This window comes from Triturus cristatus, chromosome 2_2 (assembly GCF_964204655.1).
Source record: "Triturus cristatus chromosome 2_2, aTriCri1.1, whole genome shotgun sequence".
Taxonomy (NCBI): Eukaryota; Metazoa; Chordata; class Amphibia; order Caudata; family Salamandridae; genus Triturus; species Triturus cristatus.
In genome coordinates, this window is record NC_140582.1 from 707,162,142 (window position 1) to 707,190,005 (window position 27,864).

The following is a 27,864-nucleotide window of genomic DNA, read 5'->3' on the forward strand; positions in this document are numbered from 1 at the left end:
AGCGCCGCGCTGAGGAAACGCTCCTGATGCTCGTTAGGGCTATAAAGGGACCCTACCGTGAAGGGGATGCCGGCTATCCTGAATCTATACGCTAAAAGCCTGCCTTTTTGTTCCGTCTGTTTGTGGAGCACCTCACCTCGGAAGTGCCGGGCCACCAGTATCGCCACCCCCGCCGTTTTTGTGTTACCGGACGAGAAGAACTGGGTGGGAAAAGCTGAGGAGCGCAGTCTAGCACAGTAGCGGGGCAGGAGGTGTGTCTCCTGTAGAAGACCAATATCGGCCCGGGTGCCTTCCAAGAGGGAGAGGACGGCTCGTCGCTTGAGCGGGTTGTTGAGGCCCCTGACATTCAATGTAACAATTTTAAGTGCCGTGGGCGTCATTGCCAGTGGCAAGTTGGACAGCAGGGTCCTCTCGAGAACCCACGAATCAAAGAATGGGTGCCGCCACTGCGGCCGTGATGTGGGGCACGCGCTGGACTTCCTCCCCCTCCCATCTGCCTCTCCCCCGCCCCCCACCCCACTCCCGTGTTCCCCCCGTTCCCCCTCCCCTCCCCAACTCCTGCAACAAACCCCCCTCCCACCCCTCCCCCCACCCCTCGGCAACGTGCCAACAATTCCCGAGCCCCCTCGGGCAATGCCCCCCTCCCGCTCCCCTCGACCTGAGTCAACATTGTCCAAGTCCGGTCCTCAAGGGACAAGTCTTTGGTAAAGTACTCCAGTGGACGCCCTGCCATCGAACCCCCCTCCCCCGCCTCCGCCCAGCCCCCAAACCTGCTCAGTGTAGAAGGCCATGATGATCTCCCCCCGGAGCAGACCTATGCTGTCAGCGCCGTGTCTCCTGGTCCAGTATTCTCCGCCATTTCCGCCACCGCCTCCGCCATACTTGCTCTGATAGTGGGTGAGTCTGGACGCGCCACTCGAGCCTGGTTGTGTCGCCTCGACACCCGCTGCCATCCGCCGCTGTCAGTGCGCCCCCGCCTCCGTGGGGCCACCTCCTCCTCCGGTACGGAGATGCCCAAGACCTCGCGCGTCTCCCGCAGGGAGCGCAACTGATGCATAGTACCATTCCATCGGAATATGAGTCTGAACGGGTGTCCCCATGCGTATGGTGTGTCGTGCGACCTCAAGAAGTCGGTGGCGGGTTTAAACGCTTTCCGTTTCTGAAGCCTAATAGCTGACAGATCCTGATACAGAGCAACTGAGTGGCCCCGGAAGGTGAGGGGATGCTTCCTCCGAGCCTCCGCCAGGATGCGCTCTTTGAGCGGGAAGTCCGGGAGAAAGGCCAAGATGTCCGGGGGCGGCAACGACGCCCTGCGCCGTGGCTCCACTCGATGCGCCCGGTCTATCCGGATGTGGAGCTCGTCTGACTCTCCCAGGACCTCTCGGAACAGGGCCTGCAGGTATCCCACCATGTCCGTTCCTTCTTCTGTGAGTGGAATGCCTCGAACTCTGATATTGTTGCGCCTCGATCTGTTTTCTAAGTCCTCTGCGTGCGCTTGGAGGTTGATCTGTTGATCCCGGAGGCGGATCACCTCCTGTTGCAGTCGCTCTAGTTCTTCGTCCCTGTTCCGTCCGGTATCTTCGATCGTGGCTACCCGCTCTCCCAGGCTGTCCACTTCCCTCCGGACCTCCCGCACCTCGCTGGCTACCTCTTTCTTCAGGGCCTGGAAATCCTCCCGCAGGGATCCGAAGAGGGATTCCATGAAGGATCGGGTGATCGGGGGCTCACCGCCCTCGGCAGCTGGCGCTCCTCCGGAGGGGCCGGGCGAATGTTGTCCCCGGTCCACTCTCTGCTGGTTCCTGCCCAGCAGTTCGGGGAGGGTGCGTTCCCCTTTCCTTCCTCCTTTGCTGCCCGCCATGTGCTCAGAGACCCGGCACTTCTCGGCCCCTCGATGCCCCAGGCGCCTCCCAGGGGCTCCTGTCCCGCGTCGCCGTCTCTGGCCTCTGCTTATGCGCTCCTGTGATCCGCAAGTGTGTCCCGCTGCGCGCCCTCTGCTCCCTCCTGCACGTGTGGCGCAACCGCCGGCTCTGCGGGCCGCGACCACCTCCCCAGTCGGTCAGCTGCCGCTCCCGATCCGTCCGCTCCCTGCGTTTCACAGTCTGTCGCCTCCGTGGGGGACGCGCAGGTCGGATCCCAGCCTTCTGACCCCGGGCCTCGGGCCGACTCCCTCCAGGCACACCCCCAGTCTGTTGGGCCCCTCCAGTCTCCAAACCGGCTCCGAGGGCTACGGGGGCGTGGGATGAGGGGAGGGGGGGGGGCGTTCATAGGCACCCACTTTCTGATCCAGCTGCTGCCCCCCTTCGGGGTGCTCCCCAGGCCTCAGTGCCGTCGCGCGCCCGTGTCCTCACCCACACCGGGACTCCTCCACGATGCCGTCCTCTGACCCCCCGGCCTGGTCGACCGCCTCAAGTCCGTCCCGTTTCTGCTTGGGCGGGGGGCCGGCACCGCACTCTCGGGACCGCGTCCCGTTCACCGCCACCTCTGTGTCCGCCGCTGCTGTCCGCCTTTGGGCTCCGAGGGCGCTCCGCTAGGCTCTGCGGGGGCTGTGGGGGCGCCCCCGACCTTGCACTCTGTGGACTTGCTCCTCTTGTCCGCTGCCGGGGGCAGGATCACGCCTCCCCCGTCCGGCCACCTCCACTGCAGCTTCGTGCCACAGCTCTCGCCTTTTTTCCGGCCGTTGTTTTGGCCGTCTCTCGTGCTGTGGACCGGGCGCTCTCGTAGATAGGCGTCCGGGCGCGTCGCAGCTTGCGCCGGCCTGATGCTCTCCCCACCCCCCCCCCCCCTCGGCTCCGGCTGCCAACTTCTTCCGGTGGGCGCCGCGGGTTGAAATCCAGCTCTCCGGGCCGCCGGGTCGTCCCCACCAGCACGCCAGAGTCACCGTCTCTCGCACCCCGATCCTCCGGGGGGAGATGCCGCGGCTAGGTCCGGTCCAGGGGCTCAGCGGAGCGGGAGCCGACGGAGAAGCCGTCCGCGTCCTCGCCATCTTGGCAACGCCCCCCCTCTAGACTCACTTTTAACCACCGGGGCCACTGCGCATTTATCGCCCATGGATGCTCTTACCCACCGGGTCCTCTCTTCCTTTTCTACCCTCTGTTTTGATTAGATCAGCAGACTCCCCTGATTCATTCGGGCACTCTGATTTTCTGATTTACGCGGATTCGCCATAACTTTACCTGGGCTCCATGCTTCTTCTGGACCAGTTTAAATACAACACTAGAAGTAAGTGCGTTTTCCCAGAGGTAATTTCTCTCTTGCCCCAATATTTATGATATCTCAACCGGCTGACAGGCTACTCATGTCTTACAGGTAATTTCTCACTTCCTCCTTCCTACGTTTGGGAACCACTGAGTCCATTGCACCTCCACCAGTCAACTGTGAGAGACCCCATCCCCAGCCATTCTTGGTAACTAAATCGACCAGCACCCTTGGGTTAACTGGTTTTACTCTGTTTTTAACTTAATATAGGGTCCATTCTTTTGTCCTTGTCAGGTGCCCCCGCACTCCCTACTTCCGTCCTGAGGAAGACCCTGCTTGTAAGGGTCTGAAGAACCTACACACTAGGGGTCGAAGCGTCGACACTTTGTTTTTCGCCAGTCTTTCTCATCAGTACTCATTTTACTGTGGATTTGTACATGACATGGCTAAATATGCATAGATGAATTGTGATTAATACCCGATTGACCTTTGGGCGTGCAAATTGTATATGCCCTATTGTTGAACTGAGATATTGATATCACTACCTATATTTCATTTACCTCACCACCGTACACAAATCACTTTCCCGCTCCTCCTTCCTCCCCCTTGGGCACTGTTATGATGATTTTGTTTCACTAAAATATGTCGATTAATATTTGTCGAATGATTTGTCATGTGGTTTCAGTGTGATTAAATAACACTGTAACAACTTACCCAGTCTTGTTTGAACATTCTACTTCAAGTACGATTGTCTATTTTCTCTTCACCTTGCACATGATGCTTTGAATACTGGGACCACCATTATAAATACTGCCTTGTACCCAGGTCCCAGGGATTTTTGGGTTTACCCGCTATTTGTAACTGTGTTCTCTGGGACATTGCAGCAGATCTGGCTTACTGGAGCTTGGAGAAGAATCTTGAGCAGCAAAGTATGGCCATGGTTGTAACAGATGCCTCCGTCCTTGGATGGGGCACACACTTTGAGGAACTGGAGATAAGATGACTGGTTTCCAGGAGAGCAGATTCAGCACATGAATCTGTTCGCACTAAGGGCAATTAATTTGTGGTCAGTCCAACCATATCCTGTCAGACAAATACAACAGCGATGTAGTATGTCAACATGCAGGGAGGAGTGGGGTCTTAGCCTTTCTGTCAGAAAGTGCTGAACCTCTGGCCTTCAATACACCAGCACGGAATTTGCCTGGTAGTGGACGACCGAGCAGATTCTGTGAACACCGGGGCTGCCATACTCTGCCTGCGCCATCTTGCCGATCGCAAACAGTGTCTCCATCTGGAGGTAGTCCAGTACATCTTTGCTCTCTAGACTACCCCTTCGGTAGATCTATGTGAGGCTCATAGCAACATGCATTGCTCACAGTATCTGTTGAGCCTTGCGGGATATGTTTCACTTGAAATTGAATTTTCCTCTTCAATATACCTTTCTTCCCATTGCCTTGAATCCTCAGGTTCTGAGACAGATTCACCAAGACTTGATCCATGTCCTCCTCATCACTCCAGATTGGCCAAGAAGAGTACGGTATGCAGACCATCTTCACTTTCCTTTTGGCCCCTTCCTGTCTTCCTTTAAGGGTGCAAACTTGGGGCTTGACGAATGTTTCCCCCTAGTCCCTTTGTCATGCCTCAGTAGGACCTTAACTGGGTTTTGATTTTCTTGAATGGGTCTTAATTCACACCACTTTATATGGGCCAATTAAGGCTGTTAACATTAAAAACTGTTTTTCTAATAGGTATTACTTTGGTGAGGTGTGTCTGAGTTGCGAGCCTTGAGTGTATCCCTATCCATGGTTGTGACCTCATACCATCTTGGTCAATACATTACTCTCCTGTTCTTTTAACTGCTCCATATCTCCCCAACGTGCAGCTCAGACTTCACTGACTGGATACAGAAAGGATGCTTAGTTTTCATATTGACTGCAACAAAGAATTCCAGATTGATGAACAGCTCTTTGTAGGGTACGGAGGCAGCAGGAAGGGAAAAGCTATTCAAAGGAGACCCTTATTGAGGTGGATCATCTTATGCATTAATGTTTTCAATCAATCAAAATTCTTCATTTCCAAGAAATACATTCTTAAAGAAATGTTGTACAATACTCAATTCATTGGTGTATAAAATTACAGATATTATAAAATCAGCAATACATAACACTTAATTAAATCAATTCGACCAACCTGTATCACCGGCCTAAAATGAATCTAAAATGATGTGAATTAAAATATCTTCTCACTAAAACTCATTGAGCGATCTGCAGCCCATTATCCCACACCTATTAAAATATTTGAAAGTGCAACCATTTACCAACAACATGCAACTCATTTCGTTAACAAAAGAGCATTACACAGGTCAGCATTGCATAAACTGGGAGAGATGATCCATGTTAAAAATCTCATTCGACAGAGCATCATGGGATAGGTTCGCCCTAGAGGAGCATAGACGTCAAATCTTAGTTATAAAAAAATAAAGTGCATTGTGCGGGTCCAAGTTATCGCAATCCACAAGCGTCTCATTCAGAATGGCCTCACCAACAGACCCAATGTTCCCATCTTTCTGGTGGATGCTCTTTGTACCGGCAGATTCCATACTGATTCCACCCTCCTCCCTGTCTTGAAGGGTGAATAAGGTTCCAAATAGTTTTGTTGTGATGCACCTCTAAGAAATTCAGGCCATTCTCATCCTTCCGCCTTGATGACATGGAAAAAATGGATGGGAAAGTGGCATCCGGGTGCGGCGAGGAGAGTGGTTGTTAGAAATGAGGGTCTCTGGTTGGCAGTGGATGGCCACTGTCCAAGCAGGGACCCTTCTTTCTAAGTCAGAGTGAAGGGCTGCACCCCCTTGACAACCCCTGCTCCACCCTGTGGTAACGTAGCACGAGCAGTTAGGCTAATCTCAGAGGCAGTGTGTAAAGCGTTGATGGTCATACACAGCAAATACAGTGAGAAACACTACAAAGGGACACAACATAGATAGTTATCAAAAAATAGTTATCTTTATATAGAGGCTTATCACAAGACCAAATAACGAGGAAACCACAATACTGTACAAAAAAATAGTTCTCTCTGGATGCTGCAAAAATAGTTCCAATGGGGAAGGTAAAGCTCAGTTCAGGGCAATGGTCTCTGCGACCCTTTTTACTCACAGTTCTGAGATGTTGTCAAATAATCCACAAGAAATGTCGGTCCAGCGGGTTAGCGATGTTTTTCTTCACGCTTTGGTCACAGCCACTCGCTAACGGGGGTTAGCGACGATTTTCCGGACGCTCAGCCACTGTAGCGATGATTTTCGGGCTGCAAACATGCGGGCGATGATCAGGCCAGCGGGCCTTCAGCGGCAGTGATGCGACGATTTTCTTCACGCTCAGCAGCTGTAGCGATGATTTTCTGGCCGCAAACATGCGGGGCGAATATCAGGCCAGCGAGCCTTCAGCGGCAGTGATGCGACGATTTTCTTTACACTCAGCACCTGTAGCGATGATTTTCTGGCCGCAAACGTGCGGGGCGATGATCAGGCCAGCGAGCCTTCAGCGGCAGTGATGCGACGATTCTCTTTACGCTCAGCAGCTGTAGCGATGATTTTCTGGCCGCAAATGTGCGGGGCGATGATCAGGCCAGCGAGCCTTCAGCCGCAGCGATGCGATAATTTTCTTTACGCTCTGTAGGTGTAGCGATGATTTTTAGGCTTTAGTGATGAAATGAAGTCTACTGGTCCTGAGACTTCAGTCGGGGGGCTGGCTCTCTCTCTAGCCCTTGGGTGATTGCAGGTTCAAGATTAAAGTTCTCTTACAGCTCCTTTTCCCTCCTTTTTCCTGTCCAATGAAAACTACTGCAGGCCAATCCAGGGAACAGCACACAACACCAGGACAGTCCTCTCCTGTAGCTTTCTTCAGTTCCACAGACAGAGGTTGGTCTTGAGATCCAGGGGCAATACAAATTGTAGGGGTTTCAGCACAGATATTTATACCCCAAAAGTCTTTGTTCTAAAGAGTCACAAGTCACTGAGCCCAGCCAGAACCAGTTCTGCTCAGTCCTGGAGCACTTGGTTTACCAGGCTGCTTCTTTCCTTTCAGGGTGCAGGGCAGAGACATCAGACACACCATAGGAGGTGGAGCCAGCATTGTGGAGGGAAGGCACAGCCCTATTCAGGTCCCAGGTGCAACTCCTCCCACCCATCTAGATGCAGATCTCTCTATTCACCACTGGGACACCTCACCCTGTCTTCTGGAATTCCCCAACCCTGTCACTCCAAACCCAGACAGCCAATACACATAACAGCAGAGCACACTGGAAGGCTTAGGCAAGAAAATACCTACTTTCTAAAAAGTGGTATTTTCAAACACAGAATATAAAAATAAACTTCACTAAAAGATGTATTTTAATATTCTGAGCTCAGGCATACTAAATTCGTTTTTGTACCATGTTCTATGGGTCAGTTAGGACTATAGAATGTAATAGCCAAACCTCCCATTCTGGCCTATGGAGAACAGGTAGCCTTACAGTAGTGAAAAACGAAATTGGGTGTAATTCACTACCAGGACATGCTACACACATCAGAGCATGTCCTACCTTACACATACAACGCACCCTACCATGGGGTGGCTTACATGATGCCAGGGGTTGGGAAGTGGGTGCACTTCACAGCCAAGATGGCAGTTCTAGACTGCACACAGACACTGCAGTGGCAGGTCTGAGACACACTTTACAAGCTGCTTCTGTGGGTGGCGCAACTCAGCGCTGCAGGCCCACCAGCAGCATTTGGTTTACCAGCCCTGGGCACACACAGGCCACATTACTAGGGACTAACAGGTAAACCAAATAAGCCAATCATGGATATACCAATTCACATGTCATATTTACAAAGGGAGAGCATATGCACTTTAGCACTGATCAGCAGTGGTAAAGTGACCAGAATCATAAAATCAACACAAACAGGTCAGAATAAATACAGGAGGAAGGCAAAAAGTATAAGGATGACCCTGCAAAAAGGGCCATTTCCAAAAATGGTGCTTTATTGTTCCAGTGATGCCACAGTGGCACTGTTTCCTGCATTGATGTGGTGCCTGCACTTCCTTCTGGTATGAAAGAGCTATGGGAATGTCTCACATGAAAGAGCTATGGGAATGTGTCTGAACCCAGACTAGCGCCTGGGAAATTTAAAGAGTGAGGAATCTGCAGTTAAATAGGGTGTCTACCAAAAAAATTGTTATTGAAGATAAGTTACTTTTTCTTCTAGGAGTGCATTGTCAGCAGTTGGATATGGTACAATGCTTAAGCTCCATCTACATTTTGAACTAAACCTAGTTTTGTGAAATATATTACAGACAGTTTAAAATATAATTCTAAATGTGTATTAGCTCGCAGAATGACTGTAGCCTTTGCTTTCTTTTTAGTGCAATGCAAAGCCAGGTTTCTATCTCCAAGTTTCCATGTGGATGTACCTGTTCAGTTTCATTTATATCTTAAAGCTGACTGTCCTCATCCTATCCGGTTTTCCAAACTTTGCATTGGTTTCAATAATCAGGTAACCATGTAAATCTTTTTTTGTTAAAAGTATATTTCTGTGACTTATGATTAGATTAATTTGGTTGTTTGAGTTTTGTTTAACTTATGTCCAGTGCTAGAAATGTACTGAAATTCAAATGAAACCAGTTCATGTAGTGAAACTAGAGCAGGGATTATATTCTTTTCAAGACACTGAGTTGAGTTCTTGTTATTTAGTTGGACTGGCTCATTAGTGTTCTACATTGCATTCTGATTCTGCCAGGGACAAATTGTAGTAGGTAAAGAAAACCTTGCTATATGAATTAGATGATGATGATATTACAGGTGAGTCAATATACTCCAGAGTGCACATTTCCTGCTTGAAACACTGAGATGGCAATGGCCATGTGGCAGTGCAGAGTTGAGGTACCCATCCAATCATTGACTGAGTGGGGAGAAATCCAAAGAAGTTGATGCACATAAGAGTGACTTTTCATGTCCTATTCACAGTGGTTTCCCAGCCTGCAGTGAAATATTTTGAAAGCATCTGCAAATCTATGAACGTTATGAAAAGATATGTATGGCAAATTAATACAGTTCCAAGTGTAACTTGTTTTTTTCTTATAGATTCATATTTGAGAATTTTCCCTCACAGTGGGATAATCCCAGAAAACATTTCAACACTATTTAATTTGCTTTTTACAATTCATCGGCGCATAAAATACTAATACTATGCATAAGAATGCATTTAGATGTTGCCAACAGGCCCTTCGTTCAAAAAGCAGGTTCAAAACCTCTGTGATTGAGGGGATCAAAGAATGCAGTACATTTGCTGCATCTCTGATTTTATAGTTCTGTAGTAGGGGATCTCTGTGTATAGTCATAATCTAGTGAATAGTCCCGCCCATGTGCGTGGACCCCGGAGCAATAAAAAATAATCTCTAAAAGGTGACAAATCATGCAGACCTGCATACACCTTTAAGAGAGAATTTAATTTAAAGACAGATAATGCAGCCTATACCCACAGGCTACACTGTCCAGTACTTCAACTAGAATTCCACCAACATCCACAAACAGCACTGCCTGTCTAGTTTTTCTCCCCATAGGAAAAAACCCTGCCTCTACCAACAAAAGCCTCTGGAATGATAGAGAGGAAGGAGTGGACAGACAAGCCCCATAGGCTGCCATTATGTGGCTTAAAACAGGATACTGTGCCTTTAAGAAAACTTTCCAGGTTTCCAGAACTTTCCCCAGTATCCCAGAATGCCCAGCAGGTCCCATTTACTTTCAGTTCTTTTTTCCGGCTCCTGCTAGCAGGACCCTGGAGCATTGAGCTCTCCCCTTTTCAAGGGTTTTTTGGAGATTTTGTCAATTTTTGTCACTTTTTCAAGTGCTTAGTAGCTGGTACTGTCAACATGCCTGGCTTGTTCGACAAGTGCCCGGAATGTGGTAGAAAGAAGGCTAAAACTGATCCACACGAGGTGTGTATAGGTTGCCTTCCCCAGTCCCACGTGCCTGAAGACTGTACCATCTGCCACTCGTTCTCAGCCAGGACCCTGAGGGACAGAATGAAAATCAGGCTTCAAGTTCTGGAGGAGAGAAGACTGAAGGCACCAGGTGGGTCTGGAGGGGCTGATTTGGCCCATACTGAGGCCTCTGGGGGGCTCCCCAGGGGCAGGAAGACCACTAAGCGCTCCCACTCCCCGTCGAGGGCGTCGACGGCGACGTCGAGGAGGATGACCACCGTCTGTTCGCCGTCTCCCCAGGGCTCTGGGGAGAAGCGGCGTCGACGATCGACGTCGAGGGACCTGAATAGGCCGCCGTCGACTACATCGGCATCGGCGGCGACGACGCCGTCTTCGGCGCCGTCCAGCAGTCGGCGTCGAGCTCGGACCCGGCGTCGGCGCTCGCCGTCGAGGGGAGATCGCCGTTCGCCGTCGATGAAGAGGAGACGGTCGACGTCACCGCCGAAGAGGAGATCGACGTCGAGACGCTCGAGGTCGAGGAGATCGCCGTCGAGGCACAGGTCGCTACGTCGAGGCACAGGTCGCTACGACGAGGCGAAGGTCGCCGTCGAGGCGAAGGTCACCGTCGAGGCGAAGGTCACCGTCGAGGCGGAGGTCGCCGTCGAGGCGAAGGTCGCCGTCGAAGAGAAGATCGACGTCGAGGGAGAGAGAGTCACCGGAATCGGTGTACTCTGTGGTGTATACGCCTCCTCGGATGCCTCCGTCACCGCCTCCTCTCCCACCTCCTCCGACCCCTTCTCCACCACCACCACCAACGCCGCCTCCTCCACCACCGCCGCCACCACCGCCTCCACAGCCGCGGACACTGCCTCCGCCGCCCCCACCTCGGTCGCTGCCACGCACTCCAGTGGGGCCGCCGCCGGTTCCCCCGCGGTCGGTTTCCCTTCCGAGGTACCCGACTCCGCCGCAGGGGACCCCGAAGCCACGACGCCCGCGGTCGCCGGGACCGGCTAGACCGGCGGACAGGCCGAAGCCGAAGAGGTCGCGCTCCCGCTCTCACAGGAGGAAAAGGTCACGGAGCCGTGGACGGTCATCGTCGGACTCAGGACGACGCCGTAGGAGGCAGAGGTCCAGGTCGCACACGCGCTCCTCGACCAGAGACTTTTCCCCGACGCTGTCGGACTCACCGGGGACTAGGGTGTCTCCGGTGGACTATTTGGTCTCTTTCCAAGATGTGCTGTTGAGAGGGGCAGCAAAGTTGGGTATCACGGTGACGGTTTCAACACCCACGACGTCCGTGATATTCGAGACACTTCATAAGAAACATCTGTCTCGCCCTCTACTGCCTCTTGTACCAGGACTGGTGGAACCCGCGTTGGAGCTGTTCCTAACTCCCGCGATGACGAAGGCCGCCCCCTGCAGGCTCATGAAAAAGTATAGGGCCCCGGAGTCGGACCCTACCTTTTTGAGAGTGGACCCGAAGCCGGATTCGGTCATCGTGACGGCGGCGAGGAAACAACATGCGACCACCCCTTCGTCGACGGTCCCGCCTGACAAGGAAAGCCGCTGGCTAGACTCTGCGGGCAGGAAGGTGTGTGGGACCGCCGCCACCACCATGAAGGCGGCGAGTGCAGGGGCTTTGTTGGGCCGTTACGACCGGGCCCTGTGGGAGTCCCTGCAGCAGTATGCGGACCTGCTGCCCCGGGACAAGAAGGAGGACTTCTTGGAGACAGTGCGCGAAGGCATGCTGGTTTCTAATCAGGTGATCGGTGCAGCGGCGGATGTATCCTTGTTGGCCGCCCACGCCTACTGTCATGGCGTCCACCAGAGGTGGCATTCGTGGCTGCGCCTGACGTCCCTCAAGCCAGAGGCGCAGCAAAGAGTGGCCAACCTGCCCTTCTCGGGGGAAACCCTGTTCGGGAAACATGCGGATGATGAGATGGCCCGCATGAAGGCGGAGGCGGAAACCCTGACGGCCGTTGGGTTGGAGAAGGCCGAGAAGAAGAAGCGCCCGTTCCAGAGGCGGTTCGGGTCTTCGGTCAGAGGGCGTGGGCAGGGTTCGGGACAGCAGCAGCAACAACAGCAGCAGTTCCGCAAGCCCTTCCAGAAGCGCCAGAGGGGTAGAGGAGGCCAGCAGGCTACTACCACTACCAAGGGCCCGGCCGGGTCTCGGCTCTGAGCAGCTACTTCCCCCTCAACCGTTACCCACTCCAGTGGGGGGAAGCATTCAATTTTTTCCGGCAGAGTGGAGAAAAATTACTCAGGACAAGTGGGTGCTGAATATTGTTTGCAATGGATACAGTCTTCGGTTTATCAGCCCGCCTCCAGCGATTCCGCCGGTCAGCTCTCGATTCCAGCTGAGAGAGCTCCAGGCGGAGGCAGACATCTTGTTGAGAAAAAAGGCGGTAGAAGAAGTACCTCTGTCTCAAAGGGGAAGAGGTCTGTACTCTCGGTTCTTCCTCATTCGCAAGAAGGACAAGAACGAGTTCAGGCCCATTCTGGATTTGCGACAGGCAAACAAATGGATTAGCAGAGAGAGGTTTCGCATGTTATCGTTGCACCAGATTTACCCTCAGCTGCAACGGGGAGACTGGCTCTGTGCCATAGATCTACAGGATGCGTACTTCCATGTGCCCATAGCAAGGAAGCACAGGAAGTTCCTGCGATTCCAAGTCGGCGCCAATCACTATCAATACACAGTACTGCCATTCGGGCTAAAGTCTGCTCCCAGGACCTTCTCGAAGTGCATGGCGGTGGTGGCGGCACACCTGCGGAGGAACAAGGTGTTTGTCTACCCGTATCTGGACGATTGGCTGATCAAGGCTTCATCCTTCTCGGAAGCATAAGATCACTTCCGATGGACGTGCGCTCTCTTACACAAGCTGGGGTTACACGTCAACATGTCCAAATCGGTCACGACTCCGGTCCAGTGCATACAGTACCTGGGGGCTTCCATCGATACGCGGTCAGCAAGCGTGTCTCCTTCGGAGGAGAGACGGTTATCACTCCTTCGGAAGGCTCAGGACCTCAGGACTGCTCCTTCGACGACAGTGAGGAAGGTGTCTTCTCTACTGGGATCGATGGCCTCCTGTATCTTCCTCACGCCTCACGCACGGCTTCACATGAGACCACTGCAGGAGTGCTTGGAGGATCAGTGGGATCAGAGGACAGGCTCTTGGGACGACAAGATACGACTGTCGCTGCATGCTCTTCAGTCTCTGAAGTGGTGGTGTTCGGCGGAAAACCTCCTCAAGGGGGTTCCCTTCCACAAGGACATTCCCACGACGAGTGTAGTGACGGATGCTTCTCTCCAGGGCTGGGGAGCGCATTCCGGGGACTTGCAGATTCAAGGAAAGTGGTCTCCTTTGGAATCGACGTACCACATCAATTTCCTGGAACTCAGATCTGTCTTCCTGGCACTGAAGGCCTTCCTTCCGTCCTTCCAGACCACCTCGCTGCTGATACAGACGGACAATACAACCACGATGTATTACCTCAACAAGCAGGGGGGGGTCGAGATCGCGCACTCTGTCGCAGGAGGCGCAGGCGATCTGGCGCTGGCTGCTGGCCCGAGGACTGACGATTACGGCCACGCACCTGCCAGGGGTGCAGAATGCTCAGGCGGACGCCTTGAGCAGGCTGATTCAGGAAAACCACGAATGGGTCATAAACGACGAAGTACTAGGAGAAGTCTTCGCAAGGTGGGGGACTCCAGACGTAGATCTGTTCGCCACCGCCGAAAACAGCAAATGCCGAGACTTCGCATCCAGGTACTACCAGCGGGGGACGCTGGGGAATGCGCTATGGATCGATTGGTCGAACAGCTTTCTGTACGCTTTTCCACCCATTCCCCTGATTCCGGCGGTGCTCATCAAGCTGTCCCAGTCCAGGGCGCGGATGATCCTGATCGCCCCGGAGTGGCCCAGGCAGTGGTGGTTCATGGACCTTCTTCACCGGTCTCTCCTTCCTCACATGCGGTTGCCGTTCAGGCCGGACCTTCTCACGAAGTTCGGGGGGCGGATGGTGCACCCCAACCTCTTGTCTTTGAGTTTGGCGGCATGGCTCCTGAAATAGTGCAATATGGCCATCTGAATCTACCAGACGATTGTATGGACATTCTGAAGGAGTCTAAGCGACCTTCCACTAGGACATCCTATGCTTACAAGTGGAAGAGGTTCTGTATCTGGTGTAAGTCCAAGAACGTTGATCCGACAACATGTAAGGAAGATGTCATCCTTCCATACCTTTTACATCTGGCGCAGTCTGGCCTTAATTTCCATTCCATTAAGGTTCATCTGGCTGCTTTGACTGCTTACAGGAAATGCCCTTCACAGACTTCCTTCTTTCAGATCCCTGTGGTCAAGGATTTTTTGGAAGGCTTGAAGAAAGTGTTTCCTCCCGTCAGACTTCCCTCGCCTTCCTGGGACTTGAATGTGGTGCTGTCCAGACTGATGAAGGAGCCTTTTGAACCCATTCACAAGGCTTCATTGCAGCACCTATCCTGGAAGGCGGCGTTCCTAGTGGCCATTACATCGGCCCGCAGGGTGAGTGAACTTCAGGCATTATGTTGTCAAGAACCTTATACTGTATTTCATGCTGCTAAGGTTGTGATGCGTACTCACCCTAAATTTCTTCCTAAGGTTATCTCTGATTTTCATGTCAACCAGACCATAACTTTACCTACGTTCTTTCAGAATCCCTCTTCGCCAGCGGAAAGGTCTCTCCATTCCCTGGATGTTCGGAGGGTGTTGAAATTTTATCTGGATAAGACCAAGGATATTCGTAGGTCTGACCAATTGTTTGTTAATTATGGCTCAGTCAGGACTGGTCTTGCGACCTCTAAGCAGTCCATTTCTCGGTGGATTGTGTCCTGCATACAATTGTGTTATCAAAAGGCTAATAAGACCTTAGGGGGTAAACCTAAGGCTCATTCCACCAGGGGCAAAGCTGCCACGACGGCTTTGCTGCGTAATGTTCCGATTGCGGAAATCTGCAAGGCGGCCACTTGGAAGTCGGTCCATACCTTTGCTGCGCATTACTGTCTGGAAACGGATGCCAGGGCAGATGCTCAGGTTGGGCAGGCTTCGCTGCGAAATTTGTTCGCACAGTAGTGGTAGTGTCTTGTGTGTTCTCCACCGCTTTTGTTGTGTGGGGATGGGCTTGCCATTCTATTCACTAGATTATGACTATACACAGAGATCCCCTACTACAGAAGGAGTAGTTTCTTTTCTGTAACTCCAGTTCTGTAGTAGGGGTATCTCTGTTATAGTCATAAGCGCCCGCCCTCCTCCCCGGTGGAGAGATACTTATTCATATGTAGAATGCTACAGGTCTGGCGTGCTACGCCTTCAAAAAGAACTGAAAGTAAATGGGACCTGCTGGGCATTCTGGGATACTGGGGAAAGTTCTGGAAACCTGGAAAGTTTTCTTAAAGGCTCAGTATCCTGTTTTAAGCCACATAATGGCAGCCTATGGGGCTTGTCTGTCCACTCCTTCCTCTCTATCATTCCAGAGGCTTTTGTTGGTAGAGGCAGGGTTTTTTCCTATGGGGAGAAAAACTAGACAGGCAGTGCTGTTTGTGGATGTTGGTGGAATTCTAGTTGAAGTACTGGACAGTGTAGCCTGTGGGTATAGGCTGCATTATCTGTCTTTAAATTAAATTCTCTCTTAAAGGTGTATGCAGGTCTGCATGATTTGTCACCTTTTAGAGATTATTTTTTATTGCTCCGGGGTCCACGCACATGGGCGGGACTATTCACTAGATTATGACTAAAACAGAGATACCCCTACTACTGAACTGGAGTTACAGAAAAGAAACTACTCCTTTTGTTGCACTACCATCCAGCTTTCGTGAACCTATAGGCCATGCTGCGTCTAACAGTTGCATTTTTGTGAAGGACGGTTTCTTTAATGAGATTTGGCCTTTCAGTGCAAATTACATCAACCAAAAGAGTACTTGAGATACAGGCTCTCTCTTTTTCAATACCCATTTGTACGTTTCACAAAGGTAAAGTGATGCTTAAAATACAGCCAAAATTATTTCATTCAGACTTTCATTTCTTATAAGATAGTCTCCAAACAGGTGGTGCTTCCAAATTGATTGTGCTTGGCTGATAGAATGTTGCTGACGTTTAAGCCAAAGGATTTGGATATAGCTGGGAATGAATCTACACTCTTTAGACTCATGAACTGGCTTTTTGTGTCTTTAGGCAAAAATAAACCTAGGCCAAGATATCAAAAATCCTTATAGACATTTCACTGCATTAATCTCTGTGTCACAATGGCCCAAAGACCATTGCTACAAAGCATCACAGCCCATACAACAAAAGCTGAGAAACACCACTATATGAATTGCCAGCGCTGTAACGTGCATACGTTTACAAATTACTGCTGCTTGGATGTTAAAGGATAGTCCGATTCACAAAAAAACTAAACTGTAATTTGAAATCTCTTCAAATTATTAACTACTTTCTCCTACCTCCCTCCTATATGCAGCTCAAAATACTAGTCCGTAAAGAATGTGAATCTATGAAAGATTCAATACTGGATGAGTAGTAAGTACTTTAAGTGTATAAATGAGAAGTTCAGTCCTTTACAAACCCCTACCCACAATGCTTTGTACCAGCAGTTAACTACCAGAGCCAGTTCTTTTCTTCAGCTTGCCACAGCAGTATCTATGAGCAAATCTGAGGTTTCACTACTCTGGAAAAAATCCTTATTTTTTGTCAGAAAATATCTTTTACAAATTTTACTTGACCTCTTTTCATTTCTAATGTTGAGGACACTGGTTTTTCCTGACTATTATTGAGTCCAAATCCCTTCCTTATTCACCAGCATCCCTTCATGTGGAAGGAAGAAGGCAGCTACTGATGCCCACAAGGTCGGTGTGGTTTGTCTACCAGTGTCCCATTCAGTCCAAGACTGTCAATCAGTCAGGGAATTGTGAAGCGCGCTACTCACCCGTAAGGGTCTCAAGGCAGGGGGGAAGAGGGGGCAGCTCCAGTCAGTTGAAGAGCCAGGTCTTGAGGGTCTTCCTGAAGATGTGCAGAGTGGGGTCGTGTCTGATGTTGATTGGGAGCTCGTTCCAGGTCTTTGCTGCGATGATGGAGAAGGCTCTTCCTCCCGTTCTGGCTCTGCAGATGTGCGGGGTTTCGGTGAGGGCGAGGTCGGCGGATCGGAAGTTTCTGTTGGGTGCGTGGAAGGGGATTCTTTCATTGAGATATTGGGGTCCGGTGTTGTGGAGGCATTTGTAAGCGTGGGTGAGTATCTTGAAGGTTACTCTCTTCCTTGACCCTTGGGTAGGTCACTTCCCCGCCACTGCAGCTCCACCTGTCTGCCCGGCTTCCCACCTGCTGATCTCTCAGTTCAGCGCTCTGCTCGAGCGCCGCCTGCCTGCCTGTGTGAGACCGCGTGCCTGCCCCCTGCTCTTCCTCCTGTACCCTGTGCAACTGAGTGTCCCCCCTTTTTCTATTCTGTACCCCGCGTGCTGTGAGTTGTGTGTTTTTTACTTTTTTACGGGCTTCCAGCCCCCCTGCGTCTTCCCGCCGCTGCCTCCCGTGCGGCTCCGCCCCCCCTGGCACCCATTGGCTCTCCCTCCCGCCTCCCAGCTGACCCCTCCTCCCCTCCCTCCCTCTTATGGCGACCGGTGCGCGGCGGAGTCAGTGACGCTTGACCCTTGGGTAGGTCACTTCCCCGCCGCTGCAGCTCCGCCTGTCTGCCCGGCTTCCCGCCTGCTGCTCTCTCAGTTCAGCGCTCTGCTCGAGCGCCGCCTGCCTGCCTGTGTGAGACCGCGTGCCTGCCCCCTGCTCTTCCTCCTGTACCCCATGCGCCTGCCCCCTGCTCTTCCTCCTGTACCCCGTGCAACTGAGTGTCCCCCCCCCTTTTTCTATTCTGTTCCCCGCGTGCTGTGAGTTGTGTGGTGTGTTTTTTACTTTTTTACAGGCTTCCAGCCCCCCTGCGTCTTCCTGCCGCTGCCTCCCGTGCGGCTCTGCCCTGCCGGCACCCATTGGCTCTGCCTCCCGCCTCCCAGCTGACCCCTCCTCCCCTCCCTCCCTCTTATGGCGACCGCTGCGCGGCCGCGCCGAAGGAGCGCCTAAGGCAAGCCCGTCTGCGCCTGGACCGCGCCCAGCGCCAGGACCCCTGGCCGTCAACGATGCCATCCCACCCGTCTGACTTACGACACCGCCACCCTCCTCGCACTCAACACCGGCCGGAACAACGCCTGCCACCCGGCCAGCCCGAAACGCACCCACGGACCCTTTACCTGCCTAGCCTGCAAGTTCACCTGCATCCGGACCTGCACCGTACCTGCCAGACCAGGCCCCAACACCAAACACCTCAAGTGCATTCTGCTCAACACCCGCTCCATCCACAGGCACGCCGTCGAACTCTGGAACCTCCTGGACGTGACAGCACCGGACGTCGCCTTCCTCACAGAGACCTGGATGAGCGTTTTCTCAGCTCCCGACATCGCCATAGCCATCCCGGACGGCTACAAGATCATCCGACGGGACCGCACCAACCAAACAGGAGGAGGCATCGCCATCGTCCATAAAATCCCCATCCACGTCACGACCAACTGCGACGACTCCCTCACCACCGCCGAGCACCACCACTTCCAGATACACACTGACCCCACGACCACCCTCAGAGGCACCCTCATCTACAGACCCCCAGGACCGTGCACCCACTTCAGCGAAGCCATCGCAGACTTCATCAGCCCGGTCGCCCTCGCCTCCTCAGACTACATCCTCCTAGGAGACGTCAACTTCTACCTGGAAAACAACAATGACAGCAACACCACTGCCCTACTGGATAACCTCGCCAACCTCGGACTCAAGCAACTGGTCACCCCCCCCACCCACGACGCCGGACACACGCTTGACGCCGTCTTCTCCTCTAGCAACCACATATCCTTCAGCCACTCCACCGGACTACACTGGACAGATCACAGCTGCATCCACTTCAACTTCAGAAAAACAACGACCCATCACCACCCACAACAGATCCCCCGAAGATGCTGGAACAAGATCACCACAGCCCAGCTCACCACCTCGCTGAGCTAGAACCCTCCCACCCACACCACGAACCCCAACGAAGCAGCCCGCAACCTCACACGTTGGCTCACCGATTGTGCCGACACCCTGGCCCCACTGAAGAACCCCCCCACGAGAACCGGCAGCAAGAAAGCCCCGTGGTTCACCGACGACCTCAAAAACTCCAAGAAATCCTGCCGGACCCTCGAGAAAGCATGGCGCCACGACCAGTCAACAGAGAACATGACAGCCCTCAAAAACGCCATCCGCAAACACCACCAACTGATCCGCACCACCAAAAAGACAGTGTTCAGAGAAAGACTGGACAACAACACCCACAACAGCAAGGAACTCTTCAGCATCGTCAGGGAGCTCTCCAACCCCAGCGCCAGCAACAACGACATCACGCCCTCACAAGACCTCTGCGACTCACTGGCCCTGTTCTTCCACAACAAAATCGCCGACATTCACAACAGCTTCGGCCCCCATACCACGCACCCAACCACCGAACCCACACCCGCCACCACCACCCTCCGCGCCTGGAACCCCGTGAGCACAGAAAACACCATCCGCACGATGAACACCATCCACTCCGGCTCCCCATCCGACCCCTGTCCACACCACATCTTTAACAAAGCCGACGCCATCATCGCCCCCCAACTGCGGAACATCATCAACAACTCCTTCGCATCCGCCACCTTCCCGGATAGCTGGAAACACGCAGAATTCAGCGTCCTCCTGAAGAAACCCACCGCAGACCCCACCGACCTCAAGAACTTTCGCCCCATCTCACTCCTCCCCTTCCCCGCGAAAGTCATCGAGAAGACCGTCAACAAGCCGCTGACTGCATTCCTCGAAACCAACGGCTCCCTCGACCCTTCACAGTCTGGCTTCCGAGCGAACCACAGCACCGAAACCGCCCTCATCGCGGCCACCGACGACATCGGGGCCCTGCTTGACAACGGGGAAACTGCCGCCCTCATCCTCCTCAACCTCTCGGCCGCATTCGATACAGTCTGCCACCGCACCCTAACCACTCGCCTCCACAACGCCAGAATTCGAGAGGGAGCTCTAGACTGGATCACCTCCTTCCTCTCAGACAGAACACAGAGAGTCCGCCTCTCCCCCTTCCAATCATCGCACACCAAGATCATCTGTGGCGTCCCGCAAGGATCCTCACTCAGCCCCACCCACTTCAACGTCTACATGAGCCCCCTCGCAGCCATCGCATGCCAACACAACCTTAACATCATTTCCTACGCTGACGACACCCAACTGATCCTCTCCCTCACCAACGACCCCGCCACCGCCAGAGCCAACCTCCAAGAAGAAATGAAAGAAGTCGCGGAATGGATGAAACTCAGCCGCCTGAAACTGAACTCGGACAAGACAGAAGTCCTCATCCTCGGATCATCCCCCTCCACATGGGACGACTCCTGGTGGCCCCCGGAGCTGGGCACCGCCCCCAAGCCTACGGACCTCGCACGCAACCTGGGCTTCATCCTGGACTCCTCCCTCACGATGACCAAGCAAGTCAACGCCGTCACGTCCGTCACGTCCTGTTTCAACACCCTGCGCATGCTCCGCAAGATCTTCCGATGGATCCCTACCGAAACCAGAAAGACGGTCACCCAGGCCCTCGTCACCAGCCGTTTGGACTACGGGAACGCCCTCTACGCGGGATCCACGGGCAAACTACAGAAGAAACTGCAACACATACAGAATGCTTCAGCACGTCTCATCCTGGACATCCCCCATCACAGCCACATCTCCGCCCACCTGAGAGACCTGCACTGGCTCCCGGTCAGCAAGAGAATCACATTCAGACTCCTCACCCACGCACACAAGGCCCTCCACGACACGGGCCCTACCTACCTCAACGACCGCCTCACGTTCTACACACCCACCCGCCAGCTCCGATTCGCCACCCTCGCCCTCGCCACCATCCCACGGATCTGCAGAACCACCACAGGAGGAAGATCCTTCTCCTACCTGCCTGCCAAGACATGGAACTCCCTCCCCACCCACCTTCGACTGACCCAGGACCATCTCACGTTCAGGAAATTGCTCAAGACCTGGCTCTTCGAGTTGTAGCACACATACACACATACAGAAAAGAAAACAACTGGCAAACCATTGCAGCTGAGGGTGATCAACGTTGAGACCTACAAGGTTTGATTTGAATAGATTGACTCTGACCTGCTTGTCGTCAGGAGATGGATCAGCAGTGGCTCATCAACACTGACTGCATTCAAGATCTTTGCTGTCAAGACCTTTGTTATCAACACTGAATAGATCACTGTCAGTCCCAATTTTGACCGAGCAGGTAGATGGACGTCAGCTGCCTGCTGGAATCTTGCTCAGAAGTCTCTCACAACTTGGTTAGTCGTCTTTGAAACCTGAGGCACACCTGATTGCCAACCTGCCATTTCTCATTGGGGTACTTCAACTTTAGACCTGTTTACCACAGTTCAAAGGAAGAAGTGCTGAGACTTTGCATCGAGAGCCCCAGATCTGAACTCAGTGGCCAATGCCCCTTTGATCGGTTGGTCAACTCCATTTGTCTGTTTCTTTCCACCAATTCCACTGACATCACCGGTGAACCTCAAACTACGGAATTCTAAAATTAAAGTGATTTTGATGGGACCATATTGACAGAGGCGGTGGTGGTACCTGGACTTTCTAACAACTGTCCCTGTTGCAACACAAACAATTGCCACGCAGACAAGATCTTTTGAGTAGACTTTGGGGCCAAATACAGCATCCGAGTCATAAGTCTTTGAATTTGGCTGCATAGCTCTTGAAATCAGACAGCATGGGCATTTAAATCTTCCCCTTGATCCACATGAATATCCTGAAGGAGTAACAATTCCCTTCAACAAGATCCTGTTATGCCTTAAAGTGGAAATGATTTTGCAGCTGGTGTCAAAACAATGGTCATGATGCCATTACTGGTCAGGAAGATGTCATACTGCCATACTTGCTTTATCGCACTAAAGCAATTATACAAATTCCATTGCGAAAGGTTTATTTGGCGGCCTTACTGCTTCCAGAAGATCACCACAACAGATATCCTTCTTTAAGATTCCTTTAGTGGAAGATTTCCTGGAAAGTCTTGCGGTGGGTTTTCCACCAATAAGAAAACCGTAACCATCATGGGAGTGGAATTTGGTGTTATCAAAACTGATGAGCACCCCCTTTTGAAGCTGTTCACAAATCACCTATTCAGCACATTTAATGGAAAACTGCTTTTTTAGTAGCAATTACGTCAGCAAGAAGGGTAGGTGAGTTGTAAGAGTCTTTCACTGTTCTCCATGCCAACAGGGTAGCCTTAAGAACTAATTTTTACACAAAATTGAAACTTTACAATAATCAGTCTATTACACTCGTACCTTCTTTACTAACCCATGTACACCAGCAGAGAGAGCTCTCCACTCCCTAGATGTTAGAAGAGTACTACATTTGTGTTTAGATGTGTCTTAAGATATTCGACAGACTGATCAGATATTTGTGAATTACGGTCATATTAGGCATAGTGTGGCCATTCTAAACAATCTATTGCAAGATAGGTAGTGGCATGGATTTTCTTATATCAAAGTCTATTAAAGTCTAATAAACCTTTTCCAGGTAGACCCAAGGTCCACTCCACAAAACGAAAAGCTGCCAACACAGACTGGGTTAGACGTGTACCAGTTTTAAACTTATGCAAAGCGGTGACAGAAGTAAATACATACGTTTTTTAGACAATACTGTCTAGAAATGGACTCTCAGTCGGAGGATAACGTTGGTCAAGAAATGCTTAGAAATCTTTTAGAATGAGAGCAGTGTTTATACAACTAATTTCCAAAGATTAGAAACATTTGACTACTTTGACCTACCAGCCCCTTAGTAGACTTGCTGTTCTAGTCTGCACCGTAAGAATCTTCATTTAGGTTATAAACGACCCAACGCCTCCCTGCCAGTTCCTAAGCTTTGGTTATAAACGTCATTGAAATGCTTAGTTTGTAAAAAAATAACACGCTTCAGCAGGTAACTGCTGGAACAATGCATTGTGGGAAGGTATGCCTCCCAGATTTTTAAAGGGACAGGCCTTCTTTTTAGCTGCCCTTAATGGAAGCCTATAAAGCTACATTTTTACTTTCATGCCCACAGAGGCGTTTGTCATGACAAATGATGTAACTTAATAAAGTTAGACATTTCACAGCAGCATTTTGAGCATCCGTGAAAAAATGGCATCTCTAATAGAGTTCAATCTGCATTGTAGGACTCTTCATTGAAGTAATAAACGTTTGAATAATTCTCTGCTGCTTGCTTGGACCTCAGCCCAACTTTCCACATAGGCATGCCTTCATGGGTTTACCCTTCTCTCTGCTATTCTTTTGAAATCATTTTTACAATTAGCATAAACATTTTTTGACTTTGGAGTAACCGGTGTTAAATTCAGCATTTTCTGTTTTGGTGTTATAAATGCGGTGAGACACCCTTCCAGTAATCTAATCATTTCTCCTTTATCTTATGCTTCACCTAACGCTAGCCCTAAGCTTTCCTTTGTGGTATTTTGAATCTTCAGCATAACATTTGCCATTACCCCATAATGCTTAGCTGAACCCTTCTTGGATGTTTTACTCCCAGGTTTTTTTTTTTAGCTGGATATTTTTGTATCTAGATTTTTTTTATCCCAAATAAATTACTTCACTATTGTATAATTTCTAGTATGTTGAAGAGTTATGCCTATTTTCTTAACCCTAACGTTTAATAAGGTTAGAAAAATGCACAGATTTCTTAATTATGATAGTTTTAGAACTCCCTCGTTTGTAGATAATTTCCTTTTCTTGAAACCTCTTCCTAAACACAGCTTGTAGCTATTGCATGTAAATGCATACCTTTTGTCAGGGCCATTTGTGAATGTGAATACCCAAACATTAGTAAAGGTGAATTTTCTGCAGATTTCAATTTCTTGCCCATGGACACTTTTATGCTCTGTCCTTTGGTACAGCCTCTTGTATATGACCAGTTGGAAATAACCCAACGTTTTACTGTAGTCCACAAACTTATTATTGACTTCTGTTTGTGAACACTGTGTGGTGCATGCTTGCATACCTACTTAGTCCTTTGCTTCTTCTGTTCATGATTCTTTCATCCTCACTGCTCTGACCTGCTTAGAATATCATCTGCTTTTGAGAGGATGTTAAGGAGCTAAGAGGTGATGCAAGCAAAGAGCTCACTGGGTGCACATTTTAAGGGGCGTTTGTGAGTATCTTGGAAGGCAATGTTTGTCCCTAAATCATGTAGCTTGAAGACATTTTCTAGTATTGTGTGTAAAGTGGTGTGGTTGTCACATGTTCTGTAATTCTGGTTATTTGTTCCATACTTACTTTAAATTACTGCAACTTGAGGGTAACCGCTGTTTAATTAAATCATTTGAAATTTGCTGTTTATTTTGCATGTTTATGTATGTTGTTCTGTTTTAACCCAATGTTAAAGTAATTGCTCATTAACATGTAGCAATTAATTTAATGTCTCCTTGTTTTAGGAGTACAATGAGTACTGTGTGGTGGAACATGCATGTCCGTCAAGTGAGAATATGGAACTGTCTCCACAAGGAACAATGTGTCTAGTCCCTGGGAAAACAAGAAAATTCACTTTCAAATTTGCTGCAAAGACTGAAGACGTGGGGAAAAAAATAGAGGTTTGCTATTGAATTTCAGAATAGTTTTTTGTGTAGATGATAATTTTTTTTCTGTAAATAAAAGTTAACAAATTATACAGGAATCATAGCATGGTATAAGTGGCATTTTTTGCCTTAACGTTGTTACTCAGTTACCCAATGAATCTGCAAATTGAGATGCCAAAATAGTGATCAAAGTCCATACGTAGAGTTTGCACACACCAGACAAAAGAGAAATTACGTGTATAATTATCTAGCTCCCCTTCATGTGATCAGCCACTGGACATGCTCTGGGAGTAACTCACAGATACAATTAAATTCATGCCAAGCTCTACTATAAAAAGTTCCCCGATTGTAATGAGTTGTTCACATTTTCAAAGTAGAATTAATTCAACAACCTCCATCACCAGATGCAAGTCCACTTTTTGTCACATTAATATTTTTGCAAGCATAAAAGCCAGAACCAGGATTTTGGAAATCACATGTGTCAAAACCAATAATGCCCCTTTTAGAATTGTCAGTCTAGTTACCAAATCGACACTGTCAAAACAACTCAGACCAAAATTAATTAACTTTAATCCAATTCCATATAATAGGATGCTATCTAAAATATTTATTATGTGGTAATGTAAATAGAATAAGAAAACTATTACAAGATAAAGTTACTATATGCATTTTTTTAGGTACAATTGTAGTATTTGCTGTTGAGTTTACTTTTGGAAAACTTTCAGTATAGATATCTATTGTAGATATTGCACCATTTCTCTTGCTCAGATGAAGTCTTTTACTACTAGTTATTGCTTTTAAATGAGTATAATTTTCTTGAGCGATATGACCGGCTGTACAGTCAGGCCATCCCATCTTGCATGCCTCAGTATTGACCACCATTTGCTGTATTGATGTCTGCCAAGCACTGTACCAAGAAGAATAGAGACTCCGTATTTCTGCTTTGAGTTATCCCATCTGTGTTGAGCCTTGGCTCTTCCAAGCTCTGCTAAAGGCAGAATGAAGTGTTTTTCATATTTACTTTACCTTTCAGACCCTAAAGAGAAAGAATGCACCATTTACCATTTGATTGCAGTGCCAAGAAAGGCGACCCTGTGTCCTGGTCTCGTCCTTTCTCCAGGGGAAAGTGGTTTTCTAGTGATACCTGCTATGTTATTCTTGTAATTGGAGACTTGTATTGTAGCTATGCTTTTCAAGGGATGATTACACTTTGAGTTTATTGATGGAAGTGGAAAGCTGAAAAGTCTGTTGCCTCCTTTCCATCCCCAATGCACTTCCACAAAAAAGATTATTTTGCTACAGTTGCGAATAAGGTATTTACAGAAAGAACAGCACTTTACCTACAACACATATCATTTTAGTATTGAATTTGTTTTAGCAGTATTTTGCACATGATTCTATCAAACAAATCTGTACAATCAAGCTCTCTCTCTTCTCGACAGCTTTTATGTTTTGTATTTGAGAGCACAGTGGTGTATCAAATCTGTGTTGGTAAAGTTCTGACAAAAGGATACAAACAAAACACCACATTATACCATAACTCCTGCCTGCCTGCCTCTCATCTCTTTTTCCTCCTCTTCCTCTCTTCCCCATCTTTCTTCTCATCACTTCTTATTCTTGCCTCCCTATGTCCTGCAGTCTCTGTCATGCTTATCTTCTCATTACTCGCTCTCATCGCTCATGCCTCTCTTCTTAGTCTAATTTATTCCCTGCTGCTGGTTATCAGCCTTCCTCCTTCTCCTCTCTTCTCTGCCCTTTCCTACTTTCCCTTATTACTGCCTCACATCAGCTTGTCCCGTCTGTCATTTTTGTCCTCCTTCCTTATCTTGGGCTTTTTCTCATGCCTCTCATTAGTCCTGCCAATACTATATCCTGCTTTTTCACTCTTTCTTCCTTCTGTCTATTTTCCATTCATTCTCTACTGCCTCTGTTCCATAATCTCATTTATGCTAGCAGGTGCACTGATTTCTTATGAATACCAACTGCAGATTCCTCACCATCAAATATCTGTATCTTAGGTGCCAGACTGGATCCGGAGAATGTTGTGGCAGTGCCCCTGTGTGCTGGTAACTGGCGTCATGTGGCATATATGTGCTACCCCTGCACGCTGGTGTCAGTTTCATTTTATTCCTGCACCTTCTAACACAGTTCTGCATCTCCAGTCCTGACTATGTCAGTCTGTCAATGACACCAAAACTATTCCACAGTGTACTAGCGTGCAGTGTCCCCACCAAAAACAGAATGCAAATCATGCCATGACTACAGGAAACAGGTATCTGCCACAGACCTGCACAAAGTCTGCCTTTGGTGCTTGGGCTCTGGACACAGCTCTTGTCGTGTGATAAATGTGCTTCAATGAGCACGAAGGCGATTTCAGACCCAGAGACAAGTTTTACGTCACCAAACACAAGAAGTTATAGTCTTCACACAGACCCCACACCTGCTCCAAGTTGCAGGCATCATCCCGAGGGCATTCTAATTATCGTATTATCATTCCACTTCCTACTTGAAGTCCTCCAGTGAGTTCAAATACAAGGTCAGAAAGTGAAGTGGGACACAACCGCATCCCTCCACTCTGAATCCAAAGAGAAGGCGCAAGGGCATCAAGATATAAGTCGTACTCAGTCGAGGGCACTTGCCATGGAACAGATTCCTTATTTGGTTCCGAATCACCCTGGGCTTCCAGGTCTGTCATCGATCCCGTATCAGATCCAGGTCTTCATAGAGGCCATGCTGTACATTTTAAGTATGATTTTGGTTTCCTTTAGTGTACCTTTGGGCCCCACAGAACAGTAAGGTTCTGTGTTACTGCTAGTACACCTGTCCCAGATGCCATCTGTCCCCTTTGGAACTGTCTTGGGGCCCTTACTGACTCCGGTACAGACTTTCACCCTGGCCCAAAATCCATGCTGATGGCAGCTGCTACAATAACAGTGCTGACACTGATGGATGATCCGGTGCAGATGCCTATGTCGGACCCCAAACTGACTAAGGCTTGAGC

At 49.9% G+C, this 27,864-nt stretch overlaps 1 protein-coding gene across 2 annotated transcripts in view; it reads left to right on the forward strand.

The window, feature by feature from the left end:
- Positions 1-27,864, forward strand: part of TRAPPC11 (trafficking protein particle complex subunit 11) — a 626,226-nt gene that overhangs the window by 172,072 nt on the left and 426,290 nt on the right. For both annotated transcript variants that reach the window (XM_085641890.1, XM_085641891.1), the window contains exons 18-19: positions 8,598-8,728; positions 24,723-24,878. In XM_085641890.1, the coding sequence (XP_085498016.1) occupies positions 8,598-8,728; positions 24,723-24,878 (287 nt within the window). The remainder of the gene's footprint in view (positions 1-8,597; positions 8,729-24,722; positions 24,879-27,864) is intronic.